General features: G+C 32.0%; 3 protein-coding genes across 4 annotated transcripts; 2 read left to right on the top strand and 1 right to left on the bottom strand.

Moving 5' to 3' along the window:
* The first annotated feature begins 228 nt into the window (after positions 1-228).
* LOC123260386 (conserved oligomeric Golgi complex subunit 1) lies at positions 229-6,298 on the top strand. 2 transcript variants are annotated; one of them, XM_044721458.1, is made up of 7 exons: positions 229-472; positions 541-994; positions 2,104-2,305; positions 2,849-4,464; positions 5,451-5,660; positions 5,824-5,842; positions 6,138-6,298. In XM_044721458.1, exons 1-6 carry the CDS (start codon positions 336-338, stop codon positions 5,839-5,841), a joined length of 2,637 nt encoding a protein of 878 aa, XP_044577393.1. In that variant the 5' UTR covers positions 229-335; the 3' UTR covers position 5,842; positions 6,138-6,298. The 2 variants fall into 2 exon arrangements, with proteins under 2 accessions (XP_044577393.1, XP_044577392.1); XM_044721457.1 differs by lacking the exon at positions 5,824-5,842.
* A 3,407-nt stretch (positions 6,299-9,705) lies between these two features.
* LOC123260551 lies at positions 9,706-11,918 on the bottom strand. Its single transcript, XM_044721706.1, has 4 exons — positions 11,700-11,918; positions 10,111-10,292; positions 9,908-10,015; positions 9,706-9,829 (listed from the first exon to the last, which is right to left on the bottom strand). The coding sequence occupies exons 1-4, from the start codon at positions 11,844-11,846 to the stop codon at positions 9,706-9,708; spliced, it is 561 nt and encodes a 186-aa protein (XP_044577641.1). The 5' UTR covers positions 11,847-11,918.
* Positions 11,919-18,192: 6,274 nt separating this feature from the next.
* LOC123260389 lies at positions 18,193-25,432 on the top strand. The gene is made up of 4 exons (XM_044721461.1): positions 18,193-18,608; positions 18,689-18,894; positions 24,627-24,737; positions 25,113-25,432. The coding sequence occupies exons 1-4, from the start codon at positions 18,546-18,548 to the stop codon at positions 25,333-25,335; spliced, it is 603 nt and encodes a 200-aa protein (XP_044577396.1). The 5' UTR covers positions 18,193-18,545; the 3' UTR covers positions 25,336-25,432.
* The last annotated feature ends 2,002 nt before the right edge of the window (positions 25,433-27,434 follow it).

The following is a 27,434-nucleotide window of genomic DNA, read 5'->3' as shown; positions in this document are numbered from 1 at the left end:
ATTGCATCCACATCTGCGGTGGTATATTGAGCGATTTATTTGTGTGTGTCCGTGTGAGATCTATAGTCCGTTGGATGGTTCCAGTTGTTGGCGCTTGGCGGTGTTGGGGCGATTTTGGTTGCAGGTCTGCCGCCAGAGGCGTGACTGCGCTGACAGTACCGTCACATTCTTCCGGCAAGTAGTGTCATCTTACAGAGGAACCGGAACTATTATTGACATTAGACTCATATTCCGTACGCGTGCGTTAGTTTTGACGTTGACAATAAAACATAACCAACTTTTAATACAACAAAAGTAAAATAATATTTATTTTTATTTAGAAACTAATAATCAAAATGTCACAAAAAAATTATTTAAATTTAGATATAAATAAATTATTCGAAGATCATACGATTAAAGAAATAGAACAAATAGCGAAGAAAATTCAAGCTGAAAGTGATCACAAGAAAATAGAACTACGGACTCTTGTTGGGTAAATAAATAATTTTATAATTTAAAAATTAATTGTATTAACTATTATAAAAAATGATAAATTTCCAGAGAAAGGTACAGAGATCTAATCCAAGCAGCTGACACGATCGCCGAAATGAAAACGACGACTGAGTGTGTGATAAAACGGATGGGAGCCATCGAGGATACTTTCAAGGACCTCCAGCAGAAATATTTGATAGGCTTCAAAATTGACCCGCGAGAAAAAGTCCTTGAAAAGCGCGAGTTCGACTCCTGGGACGCGATTATTGTCCAGATAAAAATTCTGATGGATATTCCGGAGTATATTTGGTCGGCGATCGATGACAGAGATCTGCTGAGAGCCAGTCAGCTTTTTATTCTGGCTCAGCATATTCATTACACACTCATTCTGCAAGTCGGACACAATCCTCTGAAGTCGAAATTTCCGGTTGTCATCAAACAGTGGTCTAGTATCAGCAACTTTCGGAGGATTATTTCTGAAGAGTGTAATCATACTCTGAAATCAATTGACTTGTCTCCGGAAGTAAGTTGAGCTTAATAAATAATTAAAATTAAATTACCCGACATCTAAATATTTTTTTAATTTTTTAATTGAAAAAAGTTATTTTGAAAAATTTAAAACAAAAAATTTGAAATGTAGAAAATTTGAAAAAAAAAAAAGCGATTTTTAATAAGTATTTTTTTACTTATCATTTTTATTGATTCAAAAAATCAAAAACTTTCAATTATCTGCTAATTTTAGTATCATTGATAAATGAGGAGCTGATTTTCAAAAGGGTATCTTTTCATATTTTAAAAGAGCAGTTTTTTGAACTTTTAAATATTAATTACTTCAAGAATTATAAAGATTTCTAAATGAAAATCAAATTGTAGCTTCATAACCGATAACACTTTATAGCTAAATTAAAAAAATTCAATAAAAATATTTATAATTGAAGATAACCATTTTTTTGTCTCGATTAATCAAAAATGAAAAGATACCTCTTTGAAACTCAACTCCTCAATTTAATCTCAGTTTAATTTTTTATGAGTTCAGCTTGATAAATAATTAACATTAAATTACCCGAGATCTAAATAATCTTAAATTTTTTAATTGAAAAAAATCATTTTAAAAAATGAAAAACAAAATTTATGTTAATATCTGAAAAATTTTAAGCGCAATTTTAAAAAAATATTTTTTTAACGATCAAAAAAATAAAAAATTTCGAAGTTCTAATTAGCAAATTGTCTAATTCCATTTTAGAGAATCTTCTATTTGTACGAAAAAAACAAAGTTCAAAATTTATTATCACTTTAAAAAACTATTTAATATCATTAATATCTAATAGAGTTACAATATTTAGGTTTAAATCATTCAAATAATTTATAATTGGATTATTGCTGCGTCAAAATGTTAAAAAATCACCCTCTAAAAATAAGGATTTAGACAAATTGCTAATTAGACCGTCGATTTTCAAATGTCTGCTAATTTTAGTATCATTGATAAATAGTTTAATTTTTTATGAAACTAAAATTAATAAAAATTAAATAAGCTGGTATTTAAAAATTTTATGACTAAAATTTTCTCTAAATTTTAGAGTAATTGTTTTTAATGTTACTGATGTGATGGTTACAAATAATTGTATTTTATAGCTTGCAGCCAACTGTCTGACATCGCTGTTGCTTCTGGAGAAAACACAGTCTAAGGTTTTGTTAAAAAAATTGATAGAACTACGCTGTAAAGCTGTCGAATCAATAGCATTGAGTAATGACAATCTAAGTGTCAAACATAAAATAAAATTTGCTATTAAATTACTGATGGATACTGTCGCATTGATCTATAAATGTTTTATAAGTAAGTTTTTCCATTATATATAATTATAAAATTTTTTTCAATTTGTTTGATGCATGATTTAAAGTTGATAAAATAATTATTCAATATTTTTTATAAAAAATCGACTAATTAAAAAAAAATTTTTATAATTTTCTCAATTTTTTTAAATTTACTAACACTCAAAGTTGTGAAAATTAAATTTTCATTTCTAAACTTAAAAACTGATACTGAATTTAACAAACATCTAAAAAATTAAAAAAATTTTTTATCAATTAAATTGTAATGAAAAAAATTTATCAAAAAAATTCCATAGGTAGAAATTAAAAAAAAAAAATATGAGTACAAATTTTTAAAAATATTTTCAAGAATTTTCAATAATATTTTTTTAAATATTAAAAAAAATTTTTTTTTAATATTTTTTATTATAATAATTTATTTTTAACAAAAATTTCAAGAGATATTAAATGTTCGCTAAATTTAGTATCATTAAAAGCTGTTTTCTAATTAAAATTAAAAAAAAAATTCCTCTAATTACTACCTCTCAATTATTTTACCAAATTTCAGACTCAAATCAGCACCAAGGCGGCTTGATAACCCAGTACATAACCGCAATAGAAGCTCTGGAGGCGGTCAACATGCTAGCATACTGTGACAGCGACACGGAGCTGATAACCGACTGTATCCCGGACTTAACAAAAGAGCACAAGCTCTTCACACACGACTCCTACTTTCCCTTGAAACTCCCGGAGCTGCACGAAGAATTAACCCGCTGGCTGACTTGGATCCACTCGTTCACCAACCAACACGTAACCCGGCTGCTCACCGTGATAACATCAGTCCGCGGAGTCTACAACATCCGCGAAGAAGCGGTAGCAATCCAGCTCCCGGAGAACTGGAGCAACATCTGGCGCGACTTATCTCTCCCGACAGTTAATTTCTGGACGGATTATTTCCACCCGTTGCTGACTCAGCGCGTCAAGGAAATAATAGCCGCCCGTTGGGAGGAATCTCTCCTGGACTTGAAGAACAAACTGACGTGTTTCTTGATAAAATTGAACAACGACAAGTTCGACTACCCCGAGAGCGACTTGCGGTGGTACCTCTGGAAGGATTCACCGACTGACATTCCTCAGAAACTGACCAAGCTTAACAACGCGTCCGACTTCATCAACAAGCGCTCGCTGTTGATGAAGGCCAGAGGCTACTCTCCGAACTTAGTTCAGTTGTGTCAAGAGTTCGACGATGATTTGAAGAAATTATTGATCGATTTAGAATTATATTTGTATGAGTCCGAGAAAATAACTTCTGTGATAAACAGCGACGACTTACTGTCGATAAATCTAGCCTCGTTGTTTGATAAATTCAACGACCGTTCGGCGGTCCACGACGACCTCCAGCGAATCAGCGCGCTTATGATTGACAATCTTATTGGGTTTATCAAAAATAAATGCATTAATCCAGATTCTTGTTACGGAAAATGCGATATAAATATAATTGTAATGGCGAGGTTTCTTCAAGCGCTGACCTGGCTCTGCACCAATCTTAACAAGTGCTTCACTCTGTCCAAAATCTCCGGGCTCACTATCTCCAATGTCAAATGGCAGGCGATCTGCGACAAAATTCGCGACGAGAGTTTTGCAATTTGGGAACTTTGGGCCAAAAAGTACCGGCTTGTTGTCAAGGACTATGTAAATAAAATCCTAAAAGCCGACTTTGTCGACGGAAGCAGTGTTAGGTCTATTATTTCCGAGTGGGAGCGAGTGACCATCGAAGAAGAGGCTGAAGACGGCGAGAGGATCAAGTCCGAGATCCTGGTGCCCTACCAGCCCTCGGCGGCGCTCCACAGGTTTTTTGCTACGATCATCAGAGACTTGAACAAAGTTGTGACTCATACTATCCCCAAGAAAATCCTCGCGGATGTCGTTGAGGGAATCGTCGAGGAACTGGAGGAGTTCTACGGGTTTGTTGCCAAGAATGATTTGAGACAGAAGCAGGCTTTTCAAGTCCTGCTGGATGTTAAGTATGTCGCGTTGTTGATGGTCCCAAGGGAGAACAAAATTTTGAACGATAAACTGGACAATGTTTGTGGGAGTATTCTGGAGAAAATTGATCCCTTTGACTCGGATGTCTTCTCGCCGTTCATACATGTTAATGTTAAGAAAAGCGTTCAACGGTCCTTGGTAAGGTTGATGAAAATAATTTGGTAAATATTTACAAATGGGGTCTACTATTTTAATTTTCATTTTTTGAGCGAAATTTTTATTTGATTTTATTGATGTTTTTTTTTTAAATACAAAAAAAAATGAGCAATTTATAAAAAAAACTTGATTATCACAATTTAAACAAATTTTACAAATTTTCAAAAAAATTTATAAATCTTTTAGAAAATTGTGATATTAAACTTTTTTTTTTTTTAAATGTTTGTTTTTTTTCCCCTCCGGGCGTAAAGCGTCAACTTCAGCTCCGCTGCGCGAAACGAAGTTGCCGCTTTCCGCTTTCGTCGGAGAAAAAAATAGTATACACTCCTCGGGAAGTAAATAAGAAAGCCTCAGATCACATGTTTATTGTCCTCGGCTTCGCCTCGGCCAACAATTACATGTGATCTAGGACATTTCTTACTTTACTTCTCTTGGGGTGTAACATACCATTATGTACTTTTCAAAAGAAATACATCAAAAACTTTAAAAAAAAATAAAATAGAAATTTTATCGGAAAACATGAGAGCCAAAATTTTTTCCAACTTTTGAAGGCAAAAAAGCTATCGAAATTTTTATTTTTTTCTTTCACGACATTTTTTATTATAAATGCGCCGTAAAAATAAGCAGAATCAAAAAAAAATTTGAGAATGTCAATTTTTCACCTAGTTATGGCTCAAAATGAGGTTGACCCCATTTGTAAAAAATTACCATAATTTTATTTATTGAGGGATTAATTGATGACATTGAAATTAGCAGACACATTATAATTTTTTAGATTTTTTTTTAATAATAAACTAAGTCTAGAAAATTATTATAAAAAATTGCACTTATAATTTTTTAGAGCTTCTAAGGATGGGATTTTTTAAATATATTTTTCTTGCTATAATTTGTTAGTTAAAAAATTTCTAAAAATTGTGTGATGTCTCTCAATTTCAGTATCATATTAATTGCATTATTTTATTTTGCAGTTGTTGTACGGGAACTTGATTCCGCATGTGGAACAATTGCACTCGGTGTTAGGGGCTAGGGGCGAGTTGGGCGACAGCGGAAAGTCTATAACTAATCCTCCAGGTGTGCTTGCTGTTTGTACTGGAGCACCTTGGTTTCCTCCGCTCGCTGTGACCGTGCCCTCGCGTAATTTGCCGCTTATTCCTGTTGCAATGCCTGATAAACTCCAGGTACTTACAGTTATCTCTTATCAATAGCTAATTTATAATTATAGTTATAATAAATTACTAGATTATATTATTATTTATTTATTAATTTATATTATTATTGATTGTTAATACATTAGCTTTATGTTATTCTTTAGTCGATGTATATATTTTTTATAATCTTTAGATTGGCGGTTTTTTTTGAGGTAAGGAAGCTAACGGGTAAAGGTTTATTGCTTCAGGATTTATAATTTATTGCATGGATTTTTATTTTTTAGTTTTATTATAAAATCCTTAATTCAATTTTCTGGTATGCAAGTTAATTAAAATTATATTGTACGCAGAATTTTATTAAATATTTTAATTACCTTTTTAATAATTTATGCTTTTATTTTTAGAATTTCATTAGAGTTTAATTTGTTTTTAATTACATCCCTTGATTATTATTTTATCTTTTTTTTTTATTATTTATTAATAAAAATTAATGGATTTTTTTTTTAGCGAAAAAAAGTAGTCAAAGAACACACGAGAAGTGATTCTACTGGAGCTTCCATAAAATCTGGAGCAGCGGCATTTTTCGGAGCCATGGGGTCTGATTGGTTTAGTACTAGTTAATTACAGTTACAGTTTTTATGTAAATATATTCATTGATTTTATATTATAATTATGTCTATATTTTTATGTATAATGTAAATAAATCAATTTATTATTAAATTTTTTTTTAATTTTTAATTAAATTTATTGTTAAATTTGGTATCATTAGAAAGGTCTTGACCTGGAGTTGTGCCTTTTTAAGGTTTCATATCATTCTCACCAATAGTCAATTTATAATGATGAGTATTTAGGCTGCATTCGAAAATGCTCTATCTATAGATACATAATTAAGAAATGACCTTGTATCTTGTGAACTATTGACATTTTTAAAGATATAAGCTCATCCCGATGATACACTCACCAAGAGCTTTCATTTGAGTACCCACATCAATTTTTTATATATTTTTATATATTATATAAAAATAACATGTCGGTACTCAAATGAAAGCTCTTGATGAGTGTAACATTACACGGAAAAAATTAAACTGTAAAATTCACTCGGATTCCGGTTAATTTTAATAGTTTCAAACAGTACACCGGACTTCGGGGTGGCAAAAATATAAATATTACAAAACTTTATATAGAAAGTGTGAAAGCCACAATTTATAATTTAATATCGAAAATGAGTGATTAATAACTGTCACTATAATAAATAACGACTCTCTCATTTTAAAAAATTACAGTTTCAATCAGTAAAAATTACCATTTCAATATAAAGTCCATACTTTGAGGAGAAGGGGGTCTCGCTCTGGGAGAATTTAACATTTAAAACAGTAAAAATTCTACTCTTAAAATATATATTTTACCAGTCCAAGCAAGTCAATAATTATAATATTTAAGTTCTCGTCCATATTTTAAAATATTTAAATGATTAGATCTCGGGAATTTGGACAATAAATGAAGGTGTTAAATTATAGGAATTGCAACGTTTCGCTGATTTATTTCAGCTTCATCAGGCAAACTAAAAATAAAAAATTATTTTTAGTTAATACAAATAATTGATATATACAACAAAATAAGTTATGATAACAATAGTTACTCTTATCGTTAACATCCTTGACTCATTTTTACACAGTCAATAGATGTAATAGAGTAAAACAGCATATTCATAATCTTAAACATTTTTTTTTTTTTTTTTTTTAAATTACAATTTCAACAACTTGTTAAGATTTCTCTCAAATACCATTCTAATTAGTAAATTAATTATATAAAATAAACATTCAACAACGTCTAACTGTCAAGCGTGTTTACAACTGACTTATAGGTTAGATCATTTTAATTATCATGGTTTGGATAATTAAAATGATATTTACTACTTTATCTGCAATTTTTTTTTTTTTTTTTTTTTTTCTGGCAATATTTAAATTGAGTTTTGCATTTGAGATCTATCGTATCCCATTAAAACACTTGACAATAACTACTGACACGACTATAATGAGATAACGTTATAATTACACAAATATGAGAATATAAAAATATAAAAATATATATAAAAAAATTTTTTTTTTTATAAAAATAATTATCACAGACTACATTTATCTAAAAGTTAAAATTCGTTCATCAACCACGGTTTCTCAAGTTCCAGATGATATCATTGTATAACACACTCAATCATTGGGTGTCAGATCTGAAGTTCACAGTGTTCAACGCTTGAATATGTATATCATTTCGCTCACATTCCTCTTGAAAAAGTTGTTTTCATGATCCAATATTTCCATTTTATCAAATTGGAAACTATGACCAGTGTCGAAATGATGTGTTGCCAATGCTGTTCTATTGTTCTTTATGATATTCCCCGGTTTGCAGTCAGTCTTATGCTGCTGAATTCTTGTTTTCAGCTTTTGTTTTGTTTGCCCCACATAAACTTTATCACAGGAACAGGGTATCTTATACACCAGGTAAGACTTGTCCCCATTGCTGATTTTATTTTTCAGCTGGCTGTACAACAATTTTACCTTTGATAAGTTGTAATACACCAATTTGCAATCGGTTGATCTGAACAAGAGCCCAATTCTTGGTGATAAAGTGTTAATACATGGGAATCTACAAAATGACCACTGCATATTCCCAGCGTTGCTTCTGAGATTATTTTTGATTCTTTCTTTTGCTGTTGTTTCACACTTCTTGATGACAGAAACCGGGTACCCATTCAATGACAACAATTTTTTTACCTTATCCACACTTACTTCTACCTTGGTTTGATGACTGACACGGATGGCTCTGTTTAAAAAACCTAGAGCTACTCCAAGTTTTTGACATAAAGGATGATTTGACATGAAGTTCAACATCCTTCCAGAGCTATATGGTTTGTTATACCAGCTAGTAACTAGCTCCCCGTCACCTGATCTATGGATCAACACATCCAGGTACGGGAGACAGCCTTCATTTTCAATCTCAACCGTAAATTGAATGTTCTTATCTATAGAATTGAACTAGTGCTGTGAATAGAAGTTGTTGAAATTGTAATTAGAAAAAAAAAAAAATGTTTGAGATTATGAATATGCTGTTTTACTCTATTACATCTATTGACTGTGTAAAAATGAGACAAGGATGTTAACCATAAGAGTAACTATTGTTATCTTAACTTATTTTGTTGTATATGTCAATTATTTGTATTAACTAAAAATAATTTTTTATTTTTAGTTTGCCTGGTGAAGCTGAAATAAATCAGCGAAACGTTGCAATTCCTATAATTTAACATCTTCATTTATTATCCAAATTCCCAAGATCTAATCATTTCAATAATTATAGTTTGATTTTTAGCGTTGCGTTTAAAATTTACCATTTTATTTTGTAAATTTTGACGTTGCTTGCATTAGACATTTAGTAACTTTATTTTATACTTTTTACACATATCATGCGATTATTTTTTAGGTACGAAATAATAAATATCAAAGTCTAAATTCTTAATTATTATACTTTAACATTTTTGACATTCACATAGCGAATATTACTGTTTGAAGTAGTAATTTCTTCTATGTAAAGAATAAATTGTAGCATTTAAATGATAAATATTACACAGTGACTATTAAAATCACGATTTTACGGTTTGAAATGGTAATTTTTAACAGTGGATCATTACTTATTATAAATCGACTATTATTTATTACAGTTTACTTTTTTCGTGTAGGATGAGCTTATATCTTTAAAAACGTCAATAGTTAACCCTTCGTCACTCGCGTCATGAGCAGATCGCCGCCTAACAACTACTCAACCTATAGAGACTCACTATAGTGCGAGCGAGAAACTAAAAAAGACGCGAGTGACGAAGGGTTAAGAAAGTACAGTACAATTTAACAAAAGTCATTATTTAATAAAGCAAAATTTTATTTATTTACAGTCCACAAATCACGGCAGTCACATAGTGACTGCAAGGTTGCTGGTTATTATTATTGTTATCGTTAAAATAAATGAATAAATATTTTTAATTTTATTGAAAAAAAAATTGCATTAATACAAAATTAATTAACATATATTAATAAATATAGTGACTTATAATATCCAGTAAGCTCATAGGACAATCATAATCCGTACAACTGCAATTACTTTCAGCGTCGACAATCTCTTGTGACAAGTTTTCCTCTTTGGAGCTCGACGGCCTGAAATAAATAAATAATTAATTAATAAAACCAATTGATTGATATGGATAATTAATTAACACAAGTTTAATATCATACGTGAAAAGTATGTGAATAATATCGCCGACTAAACCATTTTCGGTGACAGGATTCAACGCAGCTTCACAAATCGCTCTCAACAGGCACTTTCGACCGGGATACCCGGCACTGAAATTCAATAATCAATAATCAATGATACATTTTTTAATCTCGTGACAACAGATCGTAAATGTCTGTCTACTTATTTTTTGAATTTTATTTACTTTTCTAATTTACTTTCAATAATATCGTAAGCAAATTTACGGTTTATGGTTTCCTCCTGATAACACTCGTAACAATCTGTCATATTTTTATCATTCGGCAGTCGGTAATTCGCTTCAAAGTAAAACGCCATTGATACGGACTTCTCTGGTAGATCTAGCGGAACGCTAATTGCGAAAAATATCTGAAATTTTAATCAATTAATTATTATTTGCGGCGAAAATATTAGTCTTAAAAAAAAAATTTTCATCAAATGTTGTTCAAAATTTAATTTCCTAAAAAAAATGTCTCATGATTTTTTTATGCAACCAATATTTTCACTGTAATTCCAAAATTAAGATTAATAATGAATAATTTAAACTTTGATAATTATCAGAACCTTAATTTTGAAACTACGGCTTTCTGATTGGTCCTAAAAGAAAATTATAAGACATTTTTTTTTTTAATTAAATTTTGAACAACTTTTATTTGAAAAATTTTTTTATATGACCATTATATTCGCCGTAATGTCACAAATTTAACACCATTAATTAATTATTGACGTGAAAATTTATAATAAATAATTTTAGATAAAAAAATCTGGAAAACGGTTGACTCTAAAGGCCATCCCTGTAACCTCCCGCTAATTCCATATCTAAGCGCTTAAAATTGCACTTATGACGTTTTTCAGCTCAAAAGTCTGATAGAGGTTTAATAAAACAGTATTTTTTAAATTTTCAAACTACAATAATTTCTGAATGAATGGATCGATTTTCACGCTGTATTCCACGCAGTATTTCTGGCACTTTCCACTATATTTTTGGTAGTATTCCACGCTGTTTTTCAAATTCTATGATATACTTTTGAACACAAACTGATCATACCGAAAATCTTAGAGAAATTTCGAAAAATTCACTTTTTCCGAATTTTATCAACAACCATAACTCACGAACAAATCAACTGATTGTCACGTTCTTGGTGGCGATCGACGTTGTTTTTCGGGCTATAATAATTATTTTATTTCATCAAAAACGATCCAACAAGAAATGTCAAAGTTATGTGAAAAAAAACACTTTTTTCGAAATTTTCCGTTTTTGATAACTCTCGAACGAATCAATCGATTTTGACGGGACTGGTAGCAATGTAGTTTTTGGAAATGATCAGTGAAACCGTTTAAAAGTTATTCCAAAAAAAAGATTTTTTGAAAATTTAATTTTTGAGATTTCTCAAAATCTAGCGAACCGAATTGTAACGAAAATTCAAATTGTAACGAAATTTAATGGCAATGATACTCTTTGGATCGCCACCTACTTTTATCCGATCGGTCGAGCCGTTAAAAGTTATAAGAGGTTTACACACACACACACACACACACACACACACACACACACACACACACACACACACACACACACACACACACACACACACACATAGCCGCACGGACACCATCGCGCGAATAGTCAGGGAAGCTTCCTGTGACCTTAAAACGTCGAGATCTGATGCAAAACTCGATTTTCGTAAAATGGGGTAAAACCAATAATTTCCCGATTTTTGAAAATTTTCAATTTTCTTAACGGGAAGTTATAAAATAATATAAATAATTAATTACCCCCATTCCGCTGCCCTGCGGATAAGTAATTGATCTAATGTGTCTGCTGACCGCCAAAGTAACATTTTTGACTCTTGACCCACTGGCAATATTTACAAAAATCAAGAGTAAAATAAAGTAATTAAATTTAATAAAATAATAACACATGTTTTGCGTTCTAAAGATATAACAACATTTGTCTCAGCTTCAAGATCTGGGAAATTAGCAGAATAATAAAGTTACCACGGAAGTTTAGCTGTCAGTGAATACTAATTTTCATAATCTAATAGAAACAATTAACAAAGTGTCTTGTAGCAAGATTGTTATTATTACTGCGATAATTAATACTCATTGTTATATTAGCAGAAAAAAATGATATTGTAAGTTTAATCGTATGATCATAAATTTAAAATCCTCTACTAAATTATTTTTTTATCCTCACGCTTTACGATGCAGTTAAATTATTTTTTTATTACTTCCATTTGATAGCCGGTTATTCCTATTACCATTATGTTTTTGACATTTAAAGCTGCTGAAAAGATTTATTTTTTTAATCAAAACCGAATAAACTTTTGAATTCAATTTAATTTTAATAAATAAGTAATAACAATTTATTGAAACATTTTAGTTTTAAAAAAACGTTGATTTGATACTTAAAAAAGTTCGTCAGCACTTTCGTGACAATTTTTGTTGTACAAGACAATGAAGAGTATCGATCCTGAGGGTATGTCGTCGGTGGTAGGTTGTCGTTGTTCATCCGACTTAAATGTAAAAAAAAGAATATAAAAAAAAAAACAAGTGCTCGAAAGAAACTAGTCCAAGTGGGCAAGAAAAACAAAGCAGGAGATATATGATACTTTTGACTTGTCTGTATGTCCATACAGGTCACGTATATCTCTCGTTATTTACTCAGACTTTATTTTTCGGTGTTTACTTCTCTCAATATTGCCTGATTAAATGAATCTTTTATTTTTCCCAAATTTAAGCTTATTATTTCTTAGCTAAAATTTTTTGCCTTGATTTAAAAATAACAATTTACTAAGAACCTTGCAGTCACTATGTGACTACCCGTGAAAAAATTTTCTGATCAGACTATATCAGGCCTGATATGGAAATTTGCCATATCAGACTATATATGTCTTGATATAAGTATATCACATGGAAAATAAATTGTGGTAGTGGCAACAACAACTGTAGTTCCATTTACCGTAGGCTGTAGTATGACCTGAGACAACTCCAAACTGTGGGTAGATTTACTCCAATATTGTTGATTTACTCCAATATTAAATAACATAAATTATATAAATAATAAACCGTCATACTTCGTCACCTTATAGATTTAGTTTATGAGAATGATAAGATGTGCATCACCTCAACGGTCGTACGGCGTAGGGGTTAGTTATCAGTCTGGCAAGCGCGCGGCTCGGGTTCGAATCTCGGTTAGAACGGAATGCGATTTTCACTTTATTTCTATAATTAGCGATAGTTAGGTCTAAATTAGGAGTTAAATGGTCCAAACTTGCATTAGCTCTACATCAAAATCAAACTAGAAAAATTGCGTTTAAAAGTTATTTTTTTTATAAATTTTGAATCAAATGGCATGGGACAGACTTGAAAATTAACTATAGCCCAGTCCTGGTATTATTATTATTAATATTATCATTATAAAATACGATCAAGGCGTTCAAAATCGGACCGAATTTTTATTTCTGTCTGATCGTACTTTGGACTCCAGAGTGGTAAAAACGGCAATTTGTACCACTGTGGAGATCAAAATACGATCAAATTTAACATGGGAATTGATCATACTTTGAACTCCCTGATCCGAAGTTGATCGGACCTTAGGAGGTTTAAAATACGATCAAAATTTCGACTCGGGAGCTTATACCATTAAAATTGTCAATAGTTCGCAAGATATGAGGTCATTTCTTATTTATATGCCTAGAGATACAGCATTTTCGAATGCAGCCTAAATACTTGCCATCATAAATTGACTATTGGTGAGAATGATATGAAACCTTGGAAAGGCACAACTCCAAGTCAAGACCTTTCCAACGATACCAAATTTAACCATAAAACCCCATTCTATCATATAAATACATTGACCACAAAATTTTTCTTATTCTCTTAATAATATAAATAATTAGTGGTGTAAAATTTTGATATTATGCTGAAAATATTGGTCGTATAAAAATATTTTTGAAATAAAAGGTATTCAAAATTCAATTTTATAAAAAAAATATATCCTATAATTTTCTCTGAAGATCAATCAGAAAGCCGTTATTTCAAAATTACGGTGTTTATAATTAGCAAAAATTTAAATTATTCATTATTATTCTTAATTTTGGAATTACAGTTAAAATATTGGTTGTATAAAAAATCATAAGAGACATTTTTTTTAGGAAATTAAATTTTGAACAACTTTTTTTTTATAAGACTAATATTTTCTTTAAAAATCTCAAATATTATAATTATATTTAAACTCAGTGTAATGAGAAAATAAAGAAGGTGATTTCCCCTCATTCGTCCCTTCAAGTATCAGCTTAAGAGATTAAAGCCATCATCTTGTGTTCACCGAGGTCAGGAGCTCTCAAAGTACCTCGCACTTTATTTTTATACAATTTTCAAGCTTTTACGTCAACGTTACATTAATTAATCTGTAACTTTTTATAAATTTCTCCTCCGTATTTTTTTTCAGATGAATATAAATGTCGACGTGATTCTTTTATTGAACGTCAAGATAATGGATAAATTGAATAAAAAAACTAAAAGTGTCAATCTCGGAACATTAGCCTCAAGACATTGACACGTCGGTTTAATTATTTAACCGCTGTAGATCCAACGATTCATTAAAATTGACGTTAGACAAAGTGCCGGGTGTATTATCGAAAGCTTTTGATCGACAAACTTTCAGAGCTTGTTTGAATTTTTTTTTTTTAAATATATTTTTGAAAAGTGTGAACATAATTTATTACAAGTAAGGCGGAATAAAATCCGACGTCGGGTCCCAAGCGCGTACTAGCTTGAATTAGCTTCGTCAGCTCCGAGAGCTAATGTAAGAGAAGTGCTGGAGTGCCATAGAACCGTCTCTAATCCAGAATATCTCCAGATACTCATGTTAATACAAAGACAGAGTATACTGTCTCTGGACAGTCTTTGGAATGTCCGATTGATCCCAAGGGCTGGATCTTGCTCCGACAAATCAACTCCCAACAGATTATCGTCGTCACGTAACACAACTGGGTCAATTTTTCTGCTTTATATTAATAAATATGATTTATTATTTTATTAAAAAAATATTTAAAAATAAATATTTAAAAGCCAAGTCGAGAGTGAAAATAAGGTAAAGGCTTAGAGATAAAAGAGGCCGACGAATCACACAACTCAAACGGTACCAATAAATAGCAAGGAGAGACTTGCGTTGGATCCAATTGAAGAGGAGCGACGGGAATGCCGGGGATTCGATTTTATCGCGTGCCGGATGCTCACCCATCCTCACCAGCTCTATCCTCTTTCTCTTTCTCGTTCTCATTCCCTTCAGGATTCATGACACTCCCAACAACCCCTGACACTTTGAACCCCTTTCTCCGGTATTGTATTGGGCTGAATTGCCAACGTTGTAACGAAAATTTCCAATTACACCAATACACCCCCCAACTCCCTACAGAATCCCCTTTTATTGTATATATATATATATATCTATATACTATCCGAATGAGCTCGATCCACGTGAACACATTATTGGTTTAGCGTTTTTTAATTTTATCGGCAGCTGTCGGTTATAAATTTATTTATTAAACGCGACAATAACCTTTATCATTTTTTTAAATATTTTTTATTCTATTATTTTATTATTAATCTCATACAGAAAGAAAAAAAGTCTTGAGTCAAGCGTAAATTTTTTTAAATCAAGAAAATTTTAAGGAAGACTGTAAACTTTTTGAACGAAGTTAAATTTTTTTAAGCCAAGAAAATTTCTTCTGGCTCCAAAATAACTTCGGTCTTTCTTATAATTTTCTTGGTTCAACAAATTTTATTTTTCTGTGCATTAACACTAGCAGAGTTTTATTTTTACGGCTCTTTAAATAGTAATTTTAATTGACGGATAAATTGTTTTTGTTTTATAGGACATTCGACGCAAGCTTCGTGAATTTTTATTTTTTATTGAAAAAACTCCGACAGACTATATTATAAAGAGCCGGGGTTTGCTTTTTGTAGAAAGGTTTAATGAAAAAATGCGACAAAGTTTTATATTTCCCGTAAGGAAACCGCGGACTTTTAAGGCTTTTAGATTTATGGGTTTTTCTGAAGCACGACTAAACCGGACACCTGGATAAATCGTAAAACACTCAGGCACTCAATGTCAGATTCACTCTGGATACTCGATCTGTACTATTGTTTTTATTATAGATTTTTTATTACTCAATATATATTTTTTATAAATTCAAACCATCTCTCCGAAGGTTTTATTATTTTAATACAATTTACTTTCAAGGTTTATATACTGAAACAATTTTGTTTTTGTTGCTTATATAATATGCGATATTGGAAGCTCAATGAATATTCAGTAATAAATTTTTTTTCTGCTCTCAGCTCAAGACTTATTATTGAAAAAAAAAAAAAAAAAACTTTCTGACAAACAATAATTTCTTTGTTATTCAAATAAATTTCCATATTATTCGGCCATGCAAGGTAATGTTTATTTATTTCCACGCGAATAGCCACATATTTTAGTTAGAGCTTTTAAAATTCAAACTCAAAGTTCACCTGAAAATTTAATAAACAATTTTGTATAGTTATCGTCTGTTCGACAATTATTTAGCTAAATAATACATAATAGTATGTATTATTTTTATTAGCAATCTTTTACTTCAAGTTGTATAACAGTAAAAAGTGTGAATAACCCGAGTAAGCTACAGGATATTTTTTTCGCTCAAATGTTCGCAGTCGGTGAATTTATAGTAATGAAATTTCTGTAAGTATGCGATAAAAATATATTTTTATAAAAAAAGGAAATTGAAAACTTAAAAATTTATATGGTTGTATTTAAGGATCTCGAGTTAATCGAATTTATCGCATACAATGATAAACATGTAGATATTTGCAGGATATATATATATATATATATATATATATATATATATATATATATATATATATACATACATATATAAGTATTTGCTCGCGTGTGATAAGAAGTTAGTTTTATGTGCAATTTCCTCGAGTTATCCATTTAAGGGCACTGTACGCTGGGAATTCTAGGCTTGTAACCGCTAAAAAATAACCGGTGTAACAACGTTTTATGGTAATACATGTACCACCGACCCTAAATTTTCCGCTACGTGCCGGTGCATCTACTTAAAAATTTACAATACATATATCTGTGTTTGTATTAGTATAAACGCTATTAAAAATGCTTTTCCGCAACAAAGTTTATGCCTCGTAAATTTTTTTTCATCCATTAAAAATAATCGACCTTTGATTAATAAATAATGAGGAGTAGGCGCGCAGTAGCCTTATCGGATCCGGCCCTTGCTTACCAAAGCATTGGACCGGGTTCGAGTCCGGCGTACACCAATGAATATTTTCAATATTTAAGTGTATTATTCTGCTCAGCTCAAAAAAATAAAACGAGTTCCAATCTCAAAAGTTTACTCCCTACCGTAGTCGCTCATGACCTTAGTAGTTTATGCGACTTTAAACAAATTAAAAAAAAAAAAAAATGAGGAGTGCCAGATCAAAAGCTTTTGCTGGATGTAAATTTGAATGTGAATGTGATTAATGAGATTTTCAATGAAAATATCTGGGTGCATGCCCAGCGAATGTGTAAATTATTATCTCGTGTACAGGGTATTAATTTAATTGTAAAATGAGTTGGGATGTTATCATTTATCGTATCAGTATTATCAGTGTTGCGTGATTCTGTAAAACAATTAATGGCATTAGGTCCTGTGCGGATGAAAAGCTTCGGGTCAGTGGATTTCTCCTTCTCTCTGTACATGTGTATAGATTGAGAGAAAAAATTTATTTTTCAAAAAATTAGCAATGTTATTCATTGAGAATTTTAAACATTTTATTTTTTAGCCGAAAAAATAAAAATTTTTCTTTTAGATTTGGTAGAAAAAAAAATTTTTTTGAATGAAAACTTGTAAGTTTTCTATTAATAATTTTTTTTTTTCAAAAAAAAAAAATTTACATTTTTTCAGCTAAGAAAATTTTAAACAAATTAATTTTTTGTCACAACAATGGCCCATTTTTTTCAAAATAAATTTTTCCTCTCAATGTATTAATAAAATTTCCAACTGGCAATTAATATTTGTCTGAAAAAAAAATTCTATATCAGTTAGTTGAAATAGAAATTGGAAAGTTGTCACTCGCAAGCTCATGGATATGGAAAAGTAAACCGTAAATTGTTTTCGAGATAATATTCAAAGTATCGGGGATGTATGTGCTGGAGGTTTTGCGGTCTAGATTACTCGAAATGAAAGGGTCTAAATGGATTCAGTGGTATGGTCCCGACGGTTTGTTTAAATCAAATGTCGTTCGGGTTCCCGAGTATACTCTCTGCATAGAGTTTGAGTTAGCGTGGTTTTAAACCGGAAGGGCGGGGTCCGAAAGTAAAATTGCTATATCTGCCGAGAAATCTCATGCTGCAGTCTGCGTCTCCTTTCGGTCACCCAGTTTAATTTCATTTTACATTACATTAGAATAGATTAGATTTTTCGATTAAAATTCAACCGCAAGATAAATTCACTCGCTGAAAATCGCTTTTTATATTTAATATACTTTGTTTATCATTTTGACAGATGGACTGTTTATCTCGGAGGACTTTACTTCGCATTTGTCGGGGCTGAGACGAAAGACCGCATGTCAGGAAGTCTTCAGCGACAGTTAAGGGAATTGACTTATCCAGATGACAGTGAAATGGGTGTAATAGACTAGTTTCTTATTTATCATTTTAAACAGAGAAAACCCCAATGAAAAACACAATTAATATTTATACTTTTCAGTTATTTTTTGCCCTGGCAATCCCATTGGACGACCCGGTCGCGACGAAAGCGATGTCAGTGGCATTTTTTTTCGAAGCGAACTACGGGCTCGTTAGAGACCAGGAATCATTAGCATCCAGGGCGAGAAAACAAAGAGCCGCATTTTCGGATCATAAATTATTAACTCGCGCAACTGTCTACTCAATTCTCGAATCTAAATTCGAGGCGTAAGTACCCTTTGCTCTTGTTAAAAAATTTATTTAAAAAAAAAAACTCCGTTGAGATATTAATTTTGACATAAGCCCCGTTACCACCCAGACAAATAGCTCAAGACACCGAGGTGTAAAAGCTCGAAAAATAATACAACAAGATTTTAGCTTAAAGTCGTCGATAATTAGCCGCGAAAAGGATAATGGTCTTTGCTTTTAACCTTGTATGTGCATATTACGCTACCGAAAAGATTTATTGAATTATGGATGAGTGGCTGATGGAATATATTTTGTATTATATATTATATATTATCCTATTTTGGCATAAAAGAAACTCGATGTACCGCCAAGTAAATCCGCTTTTGTCATTCAACTTTATCACAAATCGTATTTCTCAGCCTCAGCATCCAGACTGGAGACTCTAACCAATACTTACCAGCGCCTGCTCTGCTCCTTGATATATTGATCCCTTGGCCTTTTTCTAAAACTTTTTTTACGCAACCCCCGGGCTTTTTGCCGGACCAAACTCTGTCATTAGTCCTCGGTAACTGCTGAGAATCTGTCTGTCTATCTACCTGCTGTGAGATAACTGCTGCTCATTAATCTCTCAGTACAGATACATAACACTGCATACATGCATTTATTAATGGAATTCTATATGTGTGAGATCATTGAGGAATTATCCTGAGATGGCTCAAAGACAAATTAAACAAAAGACTTGCGCGTAAGTGTCTGACGGTCGGACTGTAATGAGAAGCTTGTTAGTCGATAATCCCATTGAAGTGCTCTATATTCCTCCTTCCACTCGAGGAGAAGTAAGCGAAAGGAGGACCCGTTAGATAGGATTATCCGATCGAAATGTTAGAACTTGGTAAGCAATTCAACCTGTATGGTTGTGAGCAGTGAGCAGCTAGGGCACACTGTCAGATTATTCCGAGAGCTAGAGGGTTGAGGGCCAAGACAACACCCAAAGTTGAATCTCCAGGATACTCTGTTCAGAAATTGATGAAATATAGCACTGGAGTTTACCCATGGATGTCGTTACCCGCTTTGAGATTAAAAGCTCTTCTGTTTGTTATGTATTATCTTATTAATCGGTGGGCTAATATACTTGTATCATTTTCATTTGTAACTAATTGCTCGTCGTTTATTTTATTTTGTTATTAAGTTGTATATTTAGCTTCAAAATTAATTAATTTTATCTCACTTTTTATTTTCATAAAAAAAATTGTTTTTTATTATTATTAAATTTATTTATTAAAAATCATTTTCAATATTTTTACAACAAAATTATAAAATTAAATTTTTTACAAAAAAAATTAATCTGTTTTTTTAAATACATTTTTGTAAAAAATTTTAACGATAAATTTTTTATGAAAATTTAAAAATCAAATTAATTAAAAAAAAAAAATTAGGAAAACGGTTGACCCTGAAGGCCATCCCTGCAACTTCCCGCTCATTTCGTACCTATAAGCGCTTAAAATTGCATTCATGATGTTTTTGAGCTCTTCGAGCTCGAAAATAAAGTTTATGTGTTATTTTGAACTCTCCGAGCTCAAAGAGATGGTTTTCCTATGCTTTTGAGCTCTTCGAGCTCAAAAATCTTTTCAAAGTTCGATAAAACACGATTTTTTTAATTTTCAAACTGCTATAACTTTTGAATGAATTATCCTATTTGCACGCGGTTAGCGGCAATCGATGTAGTTTTTTGAGCTCTATGAATAATTATGTACAAAAAAATTGTTCTGATGAAAAATGTCAGAGTTATTACAAAAAAACACTTTTTTCGATTTTTTTCGACAACGATATCTCACGAACGCATCAACCGATTCTGACACTTTTGATGGCGATCGATGCGGGTTTTCAAGGTTAAGAGCTGATTAGTTTTTGAGGTCGATCGGTTCAGCCAATTTGGAGATATTTTAAAAAAATGAAAAACTTTTTTTTTCATTTTTTTTGCAATATCTCGAAATCTTCTGGTCTAAATCGGTTCCAACTTACAGGAAATCTAAGTTTGGCGATGATCTTTCGAATGACACTAACTGCGATCAAATCGGTCAAGCCGTTCAGAAGTTATAAGAGGTTTACACACACACACACACACACACACACACACACACACACACACACACACACACACACACACACATACATACAGACGTACGGACATCATCGTAAAAATAGTCAGGGAAGCTTCTTAGGGCTTCAAAACGTCGAGATCTGTTGAAACCTCGATTTTTGCAAAACGGGGTGAAAACAATAACTTCCCGATTTTTCGAAAATCTTCGATTTTCTTAGCGGGAATTTAAAAATTTATTTTTTTATTATTAAATTTATTTATTAAAAATTTTTTTTCAATTTTTTTAACTTCCCGCTAAGAAAATTGTAAGTTTTCAAAAATCGGGAAGTTATTGTTTTCACTCCGTTTTTCGAAAATCAAGTTTTCATCAGATCTCGACGTTTTGAGGTCCTAGGAAGCTTTCCTGACTATTTCCGCGGTGATGTCACCGTGTCTGTATGTATGTGCGCGCGCGCGCGTGTGTGTGTGTGTGTGTGTGTGTGTGTGTTTGTGTGTGTGTGTGTGTGTGTCTGTGTGTGTGTGTTTTTTTTTTTTTTTTTTTTTCCTTAGGGGGGGGAATCCTTTTTACGGATTCTAGGCGTAGCTGTTTGGCCTGGATATGTGGCGACTCGACGCAGCGTCATACTAAAACTCGACGCTAACGCCCCTACCCACTAAACCCTAAACCCCTTTCCTCTTTCCTCTAATCCCTCATGGAAACCGCCGTTAGGCATTACTTCGTGGGGGGAGGATATAGCGACTGCTCTTCCTTCTGGTAATTAGATATTATTTTACCTTTCTTCTAGTTGTTGTCATTTGCTCTTTTTCTTTCGATGGAACGCAAGTCTATAAGGACTTCTGTTGCAAACGTGTTTGCGGCGTTCCAGGCAGCCTCTGATGACAGCATTGCTTCTACTATTGTCTCTGGTTGGATTTTCTTCTTCAGGATCATCTCCAGCTCATCGCGCTGTAGGTAAAATCGTGGGCACTTAAAGAAAACGTGCTCCGCGTCTTCATTGATTCCTGGGCAGGACGGGTACTCCGGTGAATCATCATGCTTGAAGCGGTGAAGATACGTCCGAAAACATCCATGTCCTGACAACATCTGCGTCAGATAGTAATTGACCTCGCCATGACTCCGGTTTATCCAAATGTCGATTTTCGGTATGAGACGGTGTGTCCATCTTCCTGTTGTCGCGGCGTCCCACTGCGATTGCCATCGTGCGATGCTGTTCTGCCGTTCTTCAGCTCTGAGTTCCTCGGCACTTAGTGTGGTTGACCTCTTTCGTTGGTAAAGGTTCCGTCTTTCCTCAGCTAGAACTCTAAGCGGCAGAGTTCCGGAAATGACACACACTGCTACTTCTGATATCGTGCGGAATGCACTGGCTAGTCTTACAGCGCTCAGTCGATATACTGGTCCAGCTTTTCTCCATGATTCTTGCAACTTCAGCGCGTCTGCCCAAATGGATATTCCATATGTGAGCACCGATGTGATAACTGATGATAGTAGTAGTCTCCTGCTCTGCTTTGGCCCTCCGACGTTCGGCATCAGTCGTGCGAGACTAGCCCTCACTACTGACGCTTTGGCACTGACGTGTTCCACTTGCTGTTTAAAGTTGAGACGGGCATCAAGTATCACTCCCAAATATCGGATGTAAGGTTGTGATGTGATTTCTTGTTCGCCGTGTGTGTGTGTGTGTGTGTGTGTGTGTGTGTGTAAATCTCTCATAACTTTTGAACGGATCATCCGATTCAATCGAAATAAGCAGCGTTCTGAAGAGTTCTTTTGCCCCTAGAATTCTGATACTAATTCTTAGAATTTGAGTCGATGGATTTTGAGAAATCTCAAAAATAAAATTTCCAAAAATTCGTTTTTTTGAAATATCTTTTAAACGGTTAAACCGATCAATTTCAAAAACTAATCAGCTCTTAACCTCAAAAAACCACGTCCATTGCCATCAGCCCGGTCAAAATCGGTTGATTTGTTCGTGAGATATCGTTGTCGAAAGAAATTGAAAAAAATGTTTTTTTCAGAATTTCTATGAAATTTACAGTCTGACCAGTTTACGTTTAAAAATTTTATAAATAACTCAAAAAACTGCGTTGAATGCCGTAAACCGCGAGAAAATCGGTTTATTCATTCAAAAGTTATTGCGGTTTGAAAATTCAAAAAATAGTGTTCTATAAAACTTCCATTAACCTTTTGAGCTCGAAGAGCTCAAAAGCACAGAACAGCGTTTTATTTGAGCTCGGAGAGCTCAAACTTATACGAAAATTATATTTTTGAGCTCGAAGAGCTTAAAAAATAAGTGAATTGTTTTCCTAATTTTTTATAATAATAGATGAAACTTTTTTTCAACAATAATATTATGAAATTAAATTTTTAACAGAAAAAAATGTTTAATTTAATTTAAAAAAAAGAAAAAAATTTTTAACTTTCCGCTATGAAAATCAATGATTTTCGGAAAATCGGGAAGTTATTGGTTTTACCCCGTTTTGCAAAAATCGAGGTTTTAACAGATCTTGACGTTTTGAAGCCCTAAGAAGCTTTCCTGACTATTTTTACGATGATGTCCGTACGTCTGTGTGTGTGTGTGTGTGTGTGTGTGTGTGTGTGTGTGTGTATAAACCTCTCGTAACTTTTGTATGGCTTGACCGATTTCATCGCGGTTGGTGTCATTCGAAAGGGCTTCGCCAAACTTAGATTTCCTGTAAGTTGGGACCACTTCGGACCGGTAGATTTTGAGAAATTACAAAAAAAGTTGTTTTTTTTTTTTCATTTTTTCAAAATATCTCCGAATTGGCTGAACCGATCGACCTCAAAAACTAATCAGCTCTTAAACTTAAAAACCCGCATCGATCGCCATCAAGTGCGTCAGAATCGGTTGATGCGTTCGTGAGATATCGTTGTCGAAAAAAATCGAAAAAAGTGTTTTTTTGTAATAACTCCGAAATTTTTTATCAGATCAATTTTTTTGTTCCCAATTATTTATAGAGCTCAAAAAACTAGATCGATCACCGTCAACCGCGTGAAAATCGGTTGATTCATTCAAAAGTTATAGCAGTTTGAAAATTTAAAAAATCGTGTTTTATCGAACTTTGATAAGACTTTTGAGCTCGAAGAGCTCAAAAGCATAGGAAAACCATCTCTTCGAGCTCGGAGAGTTCAAAATAACACATAAACTTTATTTTCGAGCTCGGAGAGCTCAAAATAACTCATAAATTGTATTTTTGAGCTCGAAGAGCTCAAAAACGTCATAAGTGCAATTTTAAGCGCCTAGATATGGAATTAGCGGGAAGTTGTAGGGATGGCCTTCAGGGTCAACCGTTTTCCTAATTTTTTTTTCGATACATTTTTGTAAAAAATTTGTTATAAAAATTAAAAAATCAAATTAATCATAGAAAATAGTATATTACACATCTAGGGCAGTAAAATAAGAAATGTCTCAGATCACATGTAATTGTTGTCCGAGGCGAAGCCGAGGTCAATAAACATGTGATCTGAGGCTTTCTTATTTACTGCCCGTGGTGTGTATACTATTTTTCTCCTCGACGGAGGCGGAAAGCGGCATTTTCGTTTAGCGCAGCGGGAGGAAAATTGACGCTTTCCGCCCGGAGATGAGAAAAATTTTTTTTTATTAGTTATATTTATTTATTTGATATAATATGTAATTGGTAATTAATCTTGTAGCCTCGGGCTACCAGGCCGAGCATGTTTATTGCGTTCAATCTGCGAAACGAGTAAACTGTCTGTGGATCGTGACAACGGACTCATCGGCGACCTATTGAGAATTTTACTAACGTGAGTACTCGAAATAACCAACAAAATAAATCCCAAGGATTGCCCTCAGAGTTTCGGAAGCTTGAATAATTATTAAATAGATAGCGAACAAAGAATAAGAGCTGTATGCAAATTCCTATAATTGATTATATTATCAGAGACTCGGGAAAGGTTCGAGATGAAATTGGGCTATCTCAGAGACAGACAGATCCGAATATATATTGATCCATCTAACCTGCAGTATATACTGGACAATATATATATTGTATAGTAGGAGGTAGATCGGATCTCGAGCTGTAATCGATTACAAACCAGTGTACATGAATCCGAAACCCAGAGGGTGATCTACGGGCGCCTTGAGGCGTAAATTTCAGCATGACTATGACTATTCTCCAGGCCATCTTCATCTGCTAACGAGAACTTGCCAACTGAATACGTCCTGGCCGAACAACGACAGCTCGAGAGCCGGATCAACCATCACTCCCGATACGACACCGGCAATAATCATTATCATCATCATGATCCACGTCCCGATGATGATGATAACAAGGAGCTCAATGATTGCAGTACAATTTATCCCCTTTGTCCTATTAGTATTTATGACCACATAACCATTTAATGATTACCTGTGTGGTGTCATCAGGCTCAAGCTTTACTAATCAATATCTTCCGCGTCATCTCCGTTTTATTTAAAATTAATTAGTATATTAAATTGTTGCAATAATTACCAAGACAATGATTTTTTCTGTTTAAAAAAATTTTTTTTATTCAATAATTTTTAATAATTTACTAGCAACCTTGCAGTCGCTATGTAACTGCCGTTACTTGTGAACTATAAATAAATAAAATTTTGCTTTATTAAATAATAACTTTTGTTAAATTGCACTGTACTTTTTTATTATTGACGTTTTTGAAGATATAAGCTTACACTGAGAAAACAGTTTGTTTGGCTCAAATGCGCAGATTTATTTGAAATAAATTAAAAATATTTATTTAATGTTTACAAATTTCTTCCATTCAAATATATATTACTTTGAATCAAATACTACTTCGTTTTGGTTTATTTAACTGAATCGACTCATTTATTTCATTCAAATAAAGATTTTTTAACTTTTTGTCACTTTAAGTAAATTACGCCTGGTGCCGCTGCGGTCGCCACTGTTATTTCTCGACGTGATTTGTAAAAAGTAAATGATGAGAATTAACTCATTTTACAAATGTGTTTGTTTAATTTTTATAGAAATAAATAAAATAAGAAAATATATATATATGCTTAGACAAATATATGTATTGGAATAGTTAATTATAATAGACATTAATAATTATTATGCTGAAGTTAGCAGACATCTGTCAATTTTTTTAATTTTTATTACAGATCAACGATAAAAAAACATATTTAAAAAAAAAATTTGCACTTGCAATTTTTTTTTAATTTATAGACGTGGTATTTTTTAATTAAAATTTTATTATTATAAAAGTCCTAAAAATTGACAGATGTCTGTTAATTTATGAAAATTAAGTTAGCCGACATCTAAAAATTTTTAGAATTTTTTTTATTGAAAAAATTGTTACAAAAGAAATTTTAAATTAAAAAACTTCATTCGTAAAAAACATGAAAAATTATAAATGCAATTTTTTAAAAATATTTTCTAGTTTAAATTTAATAAATAAATAAAAAAATTAAAAATTAAAAACGTCGACTAACTTTATTATTATTGTTAATTACAGTATAATTAATAATTCCAAAAGAAGTGCCCATTTAACCCCAAACGTTCGATATGTCTACTTTTACTACTTTCCTAACCTAAAACTAAAAATCATTGCTTTGAGTATATTCAAACATACCATTTATTACAGGATCATTTCTTAATTATGTATCTAGAGATAGGGCATTTTCGAATGCAGCCTAAATACTTATCAATTATCATAATAAATTGACTATCGGTAAAAATGATATGAAACCATGAAAAGGCACAACTCTATGTCAAGAATTTTCCAACGATACCATATTTAACCATAAAAACCCAATTTATCATATAAATACACTGGCCACAAAATTTTGCTTATTCTCTTAATAATATAGATTCAATAATTTTCAATAATTTATTCAAGACAATTAAACGCTTGAAAATTATTTTTTGTAAATAAAAAATTTTTTTCTTGAATTAATTTAATTTTTTTTTTTTAGTGTAAAAAAAAAGATAATATTTCTTGATTTATATAAAAAATTTTGTCAGATATTTTAGTTTGAATTCTTTAAAAGTTTGTTTGAAATAACGAGTGAGGACTTTGTAATATTTTTGTAGGACAATGCAGCTTCCCATTTTCTGAAATAATTTTAAATTGTATTAATATCATTAAATTAAATAAATAATGAACACTGAATAATAATATCTAGGTGACCCGTATATATGTAACTTTATTTTTTTGAATAAACAGTTGTTTATCAAAAGAATAATCCTTGTAGAATGCTTTTAAATAAATAATATTTTTTGATGGATATAAAATAATATTTACATTTACATTAATCAACAAGAGTGCAATACGATTGTCAGGATAAATTGTTTGTTGTGAAATCAAATAGCGGATGAACAAGAGCTTTTCAAAAATCCCTTAACAAATCAATCATATATGTATACCGATGCATGCAATATATATATATATATATATATATATATATATATATATATATATATATATATATATATATATATATAT

This window comes from Cotesia glomerata, linkage group LG3 (assembly GCF_020080835.1).
Source record: "Cotesia glomerata isolate CgM1 linkage group LG3, MPM_Cglom_v2.3, whole genome shotgun sequence".
Taxonomy (NCBI): domain Eukaryota; kingdom Metazoa; phylum Arthropoda; class Insecta; order Hymenoptera; family Braconidae; genus Cotesia; species Cotesia glomerata.
The sequence above is the reverse complement of the archived record's forward strand: the minus strand, read 5'-3'. Positions and strand labels throughout refer to the sequence as shown.